At 43.4% G+C, this 10,470-nt stretch overlaps 1 protein-coding gene across 1 annotated transcript; it reads right to left on the minus strand.

The window, feature by feature from the left end:
• Positions 1-1,096: 1,096 nt before the first annotated feature.
• Positions 1,097-10,266, minus strand: LOC121439303 (cytochrome c, testis-specific). Its single transcript, XM_041639783.1, has 3 exons — positions 10,162-10,266; positions 5,796-6,033; positions 1,097-1,340 (listed from the first exon to the last, which is right to left on the minus strand). Exons 2-3 carry the CDS (start codon positions 5,962-5,964, stop codon positions 1,192-1,194), a joined length of 318 nt encoding a protein of 105 aa, XP_041495717.1. The 5' UTR covers positions 5,965-6,033; positions 10,162-10,266; the 3' UTR covers positions 1,097-1,191.
• Positions 10,267-10,470: the final 204 nt, after the last annotated feature.

The following is a 10,470-nucleotide window of genomic DNA, read 5'->3' on the forward strand; positions in this document are numbered from 1 at the left end:
ACTGAGTTACGAATGAGAATAAGTTGTGTCTCACAAAGTTGACGGGCCTCATGCAGACTAGTATGGGATGTGGTGCCCGATTTGAGGTAACAGCTCTGCAAACCCAGCTCTGCTCTGGGCACACCCTCAGAGACCCTGCAACCTCTCTGTCCTCGCAGGAAACACCCTGAGGGAGAACAAGACAAGCTTAGCCTTGCCTGAAGCCACTCTTGATTCCCAGACAGGTTTCCACACACTACTGACCCTGGCATCCCAGAGAAGTACATTCCTTCCAACTCGTCAGGGATAACAAGAGTAAGCTTGAGCACTTAGCAAATTTAATGGAACCTTCTAAAATTTGCTCCTTTTCAACTAGTTCATCTCACAGTAGCAGTACATACTGTAAGTCAAGTGCTGATAAAGGTGAAAGTTATCGGTAGAAGATCAATGCTTTGCTTCTGGACTGAACTAAACTCTAGGTACCACTTAGAGGATGAAGTTGACCCCTAAGACCCTGGGGTGGTGATGTGAAGCATAAATGGGGTAACAGGTATTTCATCCTTCCCTGTCAAGGCCCCTAACTAGTCTTCTACCCATCTCTTTGGTATGGAGGCTGTTCCCTCCTCCCTGGGACCCCATCATTTGGATGCCGGTCCTGTTCAGGAGAAGCCTCACTGCAGAGAGCACTGTGCCCTCCACTAGCTGGCGTGGGCCTGCCCCACCATGCTTTGCACTGGTGACTTTGAGATGGGCTCTCTCTGCCTTTTGAGTAGTTGACTGGGGCTTTTCCCCCTCAAAAGAGCCTGGGCCCAGCTTTGTGTTATTTAGGATCAGAGAGCTTAAAGATGCAAAAGCAAAAAAAACCCCAAGATGTGCTTATCAAAGTAGGCAGGCCATGACTTTCTCCTTCCATCTAGATTTTGTTTTATTCACCCAGGATCCATAATTCATTCATTCTCTCTCTTTCTCTCCCCCCCTCCAAAAAAGCATTCCCAAGGTTTGACTATATGTTCCCTGTTTTCAGTTAAGTAAAAGGCAAGCACAATAATGAAAATCAATTTCTCATGAGTGGACTATACACAATCAAAAATATCAACCTTTATTTAACGTGTTAAAATTACTACAGGCTGATCAAGAAAGAGCAGAAATTGCTTCTTATTAAGAACAATATTTGAAATTGAGAACTAGTATTTTTGAAGCTGTACTTCTAATTCATGAGGATGTTGCCCGTTTCAAATACTGAATAAGATCTTCTCTCTCACTCTTCTTTTTGATACCAGCAAAGATCATTTTAGTGCCAGGGATGAATTTCTTTGGGTTCTCCAAATATTCCATTAAAGTTGCTTCTGTCCAGACAATACCTATAAGGTTGAAAATAAGTATTAAGTCTTCGTGGTTACTTCTTAGGGCTTACTGTTCACTATGACCCACATATGTGAACAGAGGGTTACCTGTCACTCAACGGGAAGACAGTTTAGCTAATAATGTAGAGCCTGAACTACAAGAAAATCCCAGAAAGAGAGTCTATTCCTGTTTCTCTGTAGAGAGCCAATAGTCATGTGTTGTATAGGACCATCAAACATACGTCAGTGAACAACTACCCCAGACACGCTGTGCCTCCAGGGTGTCTCGAGCTTCTGGAATCACAGCGTTCCTTGTAGAGAAAATCTCAGATAGCCTGCAATCCAATCCAATTTTCTGCTTTAAAATTGGGCATAATGATGCCCAAAGAAGAATGTACCTTGCCCTGACATAACAAAGCTACCTGAATTCAAGAGTTTGTGACTATTGAGTAGAGAGGTGGCTCATGGGGTGATGGAGAAAGGTCATTGGTTAATTATAATAAAGAAACTGCTTGGCCCTCATAGGTTAAAACATAGGTGGGAGGAGTAAACAGAACAGAATGCTGGGAGGAAGAGAAAGTGAGCTCAGAGGCCATGCTTCCCTCTCCCCGGCAGACGCGATTGATGAAGCTCTGACCCAGGATGGATGTAGGCTAGAATCTTCCTGGTAAGCGCACCTAGAGGTGCTACACAGATTATTAAAAATGGGCTAAATTAATACGTAAAAATTAGCCTAAAAGAGGCTAGATATAATGGGCCAAGCAGTGTTTAAAAGAATACAATTTGTGTGTTGTTATTTCGGGTAAAGCTAGCCGGTGGCGGGAGCTGGGTGGGAAAATGCAACCCACAGCTCCTACAACAATGGGGTAAAATAACTTTGAAGGCCTGACAACCTGAGTTCAAATCCCAGAGCCCACAGTAAAGGAGAAAACCAATTCCCCAAAGTTGTCCTCTGATCTCCATAGGTAAAGTGTGGCGTGTATGTGCCTGCACTCGTGTGTGCATACACGCATACACGCACGCGCGCACACACACAGGCACGCACCCCTACCTATCTGTCATGGAAATCTGTGATCAGAAATCCAATTCCAAGATGACAAAGTTGTCCTCTTCTCCCTTGGAAAACCAGTGAAAAGGACACAAGCCACCTGACTTTCGGGTGAGGGTGAACCCACAAGCATGGGCAGCATCTGGTACTCCACCTGTGAAGAACTGCCCACTAACTGGACCGCATCTGCAACTTCATCTCCAAAGGAAGGCCCTAGACAAGGACAGGATGGCCCAGGGACATATCCATAGAGCCAGGACTGACACCAGCAGATGGACCAGCCGTCAAGACTGTGTTCATACTCTACACTCCATCTGCGCGGCTTGCTCTGTGCATTCCTCTGTGCAGTACCCACTGTCGACTCCCTCCACGCTTCACTCTGGTCCCGTGTCCCTCTAGTCTTCCCGTGCCGTTTCCCTTTTCCTTCTGAACCAGCACAGGCAGCCATGTCTGCCACTCTTCGTCTCAGCCCCTAAGCCTGAGAATATCCGACGTCGTTTGATTTCCTTTCTTTGCCGTCAGCACCCGCCATTGCTGCGTCCTCTCCCTGTCTTTGCCCCTAAAGCTCCTTCCTCAACACGACTTACTTTCGCACCTCTGCTTTGTATCTAACAACCCAGTACTAATTACCATGATTAGCTAATCTGTTTCGTTTTCTTTCCCCTCTACTCAAAGTGCCTAAAATATCAGCACACACAGTGCACCAGCGACTCTTTACTCCTCCAAATCCGTGAGCCTGAGAGGTAGTGTTCTTTTATTTAGTTATCACCACACTTTCATGGCAGGCCTATCCTTTGATAGAGCTATTTCTGTAGACTTTCTAAACAGGACTCCAGCTCCTCGAGAAAGAAAGCCAGCAACTGATAAAAGGGACCTCATGAACTGAAAACGTTTTTGTTTTTTTATGTACAGAAAAGGAAACAACTGACTGGGCAGCACACAGCTCTGTCGTCATTTTCATTTCATTTCAATTCGAATGTGGTTTATAATTAGACTAGAAATTAGGACCTTCCAACTTCACTGTCAAAACAATATTAATAAAAAGACACAGGAGGAAACAGTTTAAAAGTTTGTCAAGATGAATGTACAGCCCAGAGGTAGAGTATGCTCCAAGCATGGATGAAGCCCTGGGTTCAATTCCCAAGTACCACACAAATTCAAGAACCATATAATTGAAAGCAACAAACGTGACTTAAAAATTGGTTTCCTCGGTAACCTAACAACTGAAAATCTAACTGCACTCACCAAACTGCAGTTCTAACACTAACTGTCCACAGTCAGCACACACTCCATAGCCTTCTGGAAGAAGGCCTTTATTTAAGAAACTATAAGGCTTTTGGGGGAGGGGAGGTCTAGCCACCCAAACTTCTGAAATACCCACAACCTTCTGATGTACAGCGATTCCTTTAGAACAGCTCTCAGGACTCAGGAAAGCAGTACACCAACAATTATTATAAAGGCCGTGCGCCGGGGCAGGGCCTAAGAGACCCACAAGGCAAGGTCTGGAGGGTCACAAATGCACGCTTCCTGGAAATGCTTTTGAAGGATGAGGACCTCCTCTCTCTGCCAGCGGCTGGAAGGAGCATCTAACAGGGGTTTCAGTACATAAACATGACTGACAGGCTCACTGTAACATGACAGAACCCAGTTCCAGCATCTCGATCCCCACGCTGTCCCCAGAAGTCTACCTGAAATTCCTGAGCATGAGGCACAATTATCTAACCTCATGATTGGTCCTTCCTGCAAGATCTGAAAATGATCTAGGAGCCCAACCAGCATCTAGGAGTGGGGTCACAGCATCAGCAAGAGTTGGGTCCTGGTCCCTGGGACTAACAAAGATAATCCTTTCACTTAGGAAATTCCCAGATTTTACAGAGTCCCTTACAGAAACCCAAGAGAAGAACAAAATCCTTTACCGTACAATACCTGCTTGCCAGCATTTTTGCACATCCTGAACACAATGACAGTGCAGGCCTGACTCAACGTCCCGAGTTTTATCCTCAGGACTTACATAGTGGAAGGAGAGAACCCACTCCTGCAAGCTGTCTGTGATCTCCACATGTGCACTGGGCACTCGTTAATCACACACACACATGCACACACACACACACGCACGCACACTACAAAGTGGAGATCGAAACTACGTGCTGGAGTCACCATCAGAATTATCCTGAAGTATTGATACTGGCTACAATTTTCATGGGCCTTGGAAGCATCACGCCCGGTGAAGGAAGACAGACACAAACAGTAGCTTGTTACAGGATTCCTTGCACATCAAACAGTCAACATGCAAATCCAAAGAGACAGAGCTGTCTAGCAGCCATCGAAGAACAGAGCTAGGAGGGGTGGCTACATAATAGATGAAGGTGCTATGGTGTGTTTCGTTCTAAAAAGTTCTGAAGGCAGACATAGCAGCATGCACCTCCATCCCACACTCAGGAGGCAGAAGCAAGTGGATCTCTGTGCGTTCAAGACTAGCTTGGTCTACATAGTGAGACCAGTCTCAAAAGAATAAATAGATAGATGGATGGATGAATACGTGAATAAATAAACAAGTAAGCAAGCAAATAAACAAACAAATAAATAAAGCCAGGGAGAGGTGATGATGGTACACTATCATGAATGCTAAATGTTAATAAATTACATACTCTAAAATAACTAGCTAAATGTTGCGTGAATTTCACTCCAATTTAAAAAAATTAAAATAGCCTATGTACCTATAATTCTAGCACTTGCAAGAGGATCACAGTGAATTTGAGGCGAAGCTGGGCTATAAATGAGTTCAAAGTCAGTCTGGACTATACACTGAGACCCTCGTCAGATACGAGTGCTCCGAGATTGTGGTCTGTATGGTAGGCCACCAAGAACAGTTCAAAGGAGAGTTGTACTTTAAGAATATTTGCTGTGCTAATCTATTTATATATGTCTGTGCACACACATGCATGAAACCAACTGTTTTGCGCAGATACTATAGTTTTTTTTCTAGCTGTCTTTAAACTCAATTCTAAAAAGCTTTCTCACCTTACTGTTTAACTCCCTTCTACCAACCAATACCAAATTGTTAAATATATTTTCAAACTTTATATTCCCAACACTGCTAAGAATCACCACTGCTATCGTGCCATTAAAATGTTTTCTTTTTTAGACTTAACCCACACTTTCTCAAGATAAATGTAACATAAAATTAACATATAAAACAGTCTACATGGGCAAATTCTATGCTATGAAAGACTCGAGTCTTCTGGTTAGAGGGATAACAAGCTATCTAAATCCAGATGTTATGGCAAAAAAACAGCATTTCAGTTATCAGAAACAGGGGAGTCTATTTCCAATGCAATAGTTAGGCAGACACTTCCACACCAGACCCCGAAAAGTCTTTCCTGCAATAAAGTCTCCGAGCATCTCCCACCGCTCCTGGCCTTTACCTTTATTCTTGTTTGCATCGGTGTAAGAAAATCCTGGTGCTTGTCCTGTCTTCCGGCCGAAAAGGCCCCAGAGGTTTGGACCAGTCTTGTGTTTCCCACCTTTCTCCACCGTGTGGCACTGAGCACATTTCTGAACAAAGATCTTCTTGCCTGCTTCAGCATCTCCCATTTTGTTCTGCGATGAGACCTTAAGTCACAGACCAAAGACAAAAGCAGATTTGCGAACCTGGAAAGAAAACTGGGAGGGAGAAGGATCCCGTTACTCTGACTGAAGGGAATGTCAATAACATTAAGCAAACCATAGCATTTAATGTACATGCGCTTTAATGTCTGAGTACTCAAAAATGCAGATGTGTTACAGCATCCAGCTTTATAGACACTTCAGTCATCTCATTCGTCAGACTTTTGTTTTGTTGATTTGATCACACTATGTAACCCTGGCTGTCCCGGGACTCTCTGTAGACCAGGCTGGCTCAAACTCACAGTGATCCAGCTGCATCTGTTTCCCGGATTAAAGGTGTGTGTCATCACAGCCACCTGATCAGACTTATTTTAAATTTTTAGTCTTAGCTTCTTCATATACTCCGATTGGTATAAGCCTGGTTTTACCACAGCCTTCAAACAATTATATTAATTTAAATGCATATGCAAAAATGCTGTGTGACACGGACATCCCTTCACTTAGAAGAACAGAACAAGCGTGACAGGTAAACGTGTTACTTACACACTCATCACAGCGCCATGCATAGGAGATTAAAATCAACCAGAAAAAAGTGGGGCCCCTATAAGATAACATGTAACACGACTTTTGTACTTACTTTATTTGTAACAAGTATTACCTGAAAGTAATAAAAAATGACATTACTGAGCTCAGGCCTCACTGGAACATGGTATCAGTGCAGCATAAAATATATTGTGTTAAGTGTGGACAATCTTGTTGTGTAGCAAGAGATACAAACAAGATTCTGAACTAAGGTGCTTCAGTGACCGCCAAAAATTTAGTTGGACAGCTAAATAAATGCTTCTTGTCCAAAATGGCATGAAAAGTAAATAATTACAACTCCATAAGCTGAACTTTGAAGTCTGGGCATGGCTCGGCAGGTATAGCGAACAGAGTCCCTGGCATCACCTCCCAGAGTGTGCCTTTCCCCCTGCTGCTATGAAGATGGGAACAGGAACTTCTTGAGAGCCTAGCAAGCAGGGCTCTGGGCTTACGTGAGAAAGCCTGTCTCTAAGAGCAAGATGGAGAAACGATCAGGGAAGACATTCTAGCATCATCTTCTGGCCTCCATATATGCCTGCACAAACAGGCTCAACCACATACATGCATACGATACACACACACATACAACACACACACGCGCACACAACACACGCACGAACACAGAGCCGCTGACATGATAATGGTTGGCCTACCTGGGCTATGTTTCCCTACACTTTGTGTTCTGTGAAGAATGAGAACAGGGAAGTTCGTGATTAAGATGGATTTAAACTTAACAAATTACTATTACTAAAATCATGACATTCTTTGACAATACAGTCCCAAGAATATATTTGTTTACATAATCCCACTAAGAAACAAAATATTTGCGTCAATTAATCTGACAAATTTGAAAAAAAACAGTATTGAATAATGGAAGTCATTACACAAAGATGAGAGCGGCATTTTCCTCACTTTTAAAATCTGATCAGGAGCCAATAACCATCATTAATCCACCCCCCAAAAGACGGCCAATCAGTGTGCTGCAGTTAAAAGCAAATAATTTAGCACTCAGTATTAGGTGTAAGAGAAAACTTACTTTATGGAAGAGAGGTTGACAATAGCCAAGACACTGCAAAAAATTTCAAAACGCAGTGGGTCTTTGATTAAAGCCATAAAAGAGAGAAATTCCTCCACAGAAGAAAACATATGACAATTTGTAAAATATGTACAATGTAACTGTAAAGTCTGTATCGTGAAGAACAACACACCATCAAAGTGCTCCCCAGAGTCTTCATTTGTGACTTTCTATACAAGACAGATTGAGCTGTGCCAATTAAATGTTACTAGTAATTTAGGAAACTCTAAATTTGATTTCTCATCAAAGTCACGTGCCAAAAATACTTACGTTCAGTGCTCTGCCAGCATCAGTCACCGCGTGACTTTTACTGTCACTATCTTTGGTCATAGACTACTGTTGCTGGAGCAGACACTGACAGTCTTGTTCCAGGTAATATAAAACCAAGAGATTCAGCAATGGCAAGAAAGAAACTGATTCGTCATGAAACTAGCAGATACTCTATCGGTATTTACTTATTTATTGCTGTCTTTTTGTTTGTTCGAGAGTCTTTTTATGTGGCCTCGGAATCACTGTAGTTTGAGCTGGCTGGCTTCGAACTCAGTCCTCCTGCTTCAGCCATCCGCGTGCAGGTTATAGGCTCCGTGACCACAACTGGCTTTTACCAGTACTTTGTATGCAAGAAGAAACAGGTAAAGGTGTGACATGAACTATGAGAACCAACTATTCACCTGAGTCTGAAGTAGTCTCAGTACTAACGAACAGCAATATGCCTGAGTTCTAAGCCAAGTGTGCCGTGAACTCAGTGGATCCGCACAGCTCTGAGTCGGTTACTGCTCATGTTTTCCTACATCCGAACAAAACAAGGGAGGCACATGGAAATCAACCTGGTGCAGGTCACAACTGATGAGTGGTGGAAAGAACGGGACGGAGTAGCATTAGATCTGTAACCCTACAGGTTTGCCTCCCTTTGAGTACTCTGTTGAATACAGTAACTAAAACATTAAATATGCTTATTTTCCCCAAAACTATCACTTAAAGATTGAGTGAAATCAGCCCCTCCAGGGCAGACCTCATGTTCAGTAGTTGATCAACATACATTGGACTCTAGTTTTTTATGTGTATGTTTTTATTTGGTTACAGTTTGGTGTGGGTTTTTGTTGTTATTGTTTTTTTTCCTTTGGGGGTAGTGTTTTATTTTATTGGTTTGGGGGTTGTTGCGTTGGGTTTTTGTTTGTTTTTTTTTTGAGAAAGGATAAAGTTGGGTGAATAGGGATGGGGAAAGGATCTGGAAGGACTTGGGGAAGGGAAAGAATATGATCAAAATATATTTAAATTTTATTTTATTTGGTTTTTCAAGACAGGGTTTCTCTGTGTAACAATCCTGGTTGTGCTGAAAGTCTCTATAGATCAGGTTGGCCTTGAATTCAGAAATCTGCCTACCTCTGCCTCCGAGTGCTGGGATCAAAGGCATTTACCACCATCTCACTGAAAATTGTTTTAAATTATAAAAAAAGGAAGGTTGGATGATTTGTTGTTGTTTATTTGTTTTTTGTTGTTTGTTTTACATTTTAGTGGTGCTAGGGATCAAACCTAGGGCTCACACACACTAGGTAAGTCCCCTGTTACTTTTCAGGCCATAAGTAGTTTTTAATACTGCTGCCTACCATGGACTATGTCTAACTTTTCATGACCAGAAGAGAAATGTAAGAACAACGAAGGCACCAAGAAAGCCTTTAAATTTTACAAAATCCAAATAATTCAACTGGTGGAGGAGGGAGGGGAAGCTCACTAGAATACTTTAAGGATAAATAGTAAACACACACAAAAACCCACGAAACATGTGGTTGTATAAGGCAGCCCCTGGCAATACTGAAGCATGCATGTGTAGCCTATACATGGTGGTTCTTGTTGAACTTGTCCATATTGGATTTCATGGTCTTAATTCATAAGGACTACTGACCAAATGGCTCAGCGGTTAAGAGCATCCAAAGGTCCTGAATTCAAATCTCAGCAACCACATGGTGGTTTACAACCATCTGTAATGAAATCTGGTGTCCTCTTAAGGAATAGACCAGGTCGGTCGTCCTCATCAACTTAGACCATGAAATCCAACATGGTCAAGTTCAACAGAACTGCCATATACGGGCTGCCCATTCATGCTTCAGCATTCCCAGGGCATAAACTTCATTTTCAATTTCCTTTGTATAAGGTGGGGCGAGATAACGTGACCGAGGAAATCTCACTCTACCAGTCCTTCACCGGTATCTACAATCACAGCCCTAGAGAGTGGCCGTGACACTATGAGCTGGAACAAGAATCCAGCTTCCCAAGTGCCCAGGCCTCTACATCGTTACCAACCTCTGCCCAACATGCGCGGAAAGCTTTTCTGAGCCATGCTTCCCACCCGGGTAACAGAGGCACTACAAGCAGTCCTAATCGACAGGATACTGGATTGGCTCTGCCGGGCTGGGGACCGTTGAACGCTCCTCTCTGGGTACATCTAGGCCCTCCTTGCTTCCGCCCACAAGCAGGGCTCACAGGGCAAATCTGCCCAGCCCACGCTCTTCTAATCGGCCAGCACCTACCACAATCACAGCAGAGGTGCCCTGTGCCACCCTTGGTCCCCTGATGCAGTGAGGCCAAGATCTAAGGTGCCGCCTCTGTGCCCCAGGACTCCTCCTAGAGACCGGATCCAGCACCAGCTGATGGCCGGCTCCATCCTCGCTGCTGATTGGCTGAAAGATCCCGCGGAACTCCCAACTCTCGCAGAGGCTGGATGGCCTCCAAATCTAACTGCCTCTGGTGTGATATTTTGTTTGTTCGACCTTTACCTAAGAAAATCTCTGTACCCTTATACTGTGTACAAACGTGGAGCGGCATCTGTTTTATGACTA

This window comes from Microtus oregoni, unplaced genomic scaffold (assembly GCF_018167655.1).
Source record: "Microtus oregoni isolate MIOR12 unplaced genomic scaffold, Mior012 000060F_ref0000265, whole genome shotgun sequence".
NCBI classification, from domain to species: domain Eukaryota; kingdom Metazoa; phylum Chordata; class Mammalia; order Rodentia; family Cricetidae; genus Microtus; species Microtus oregoni.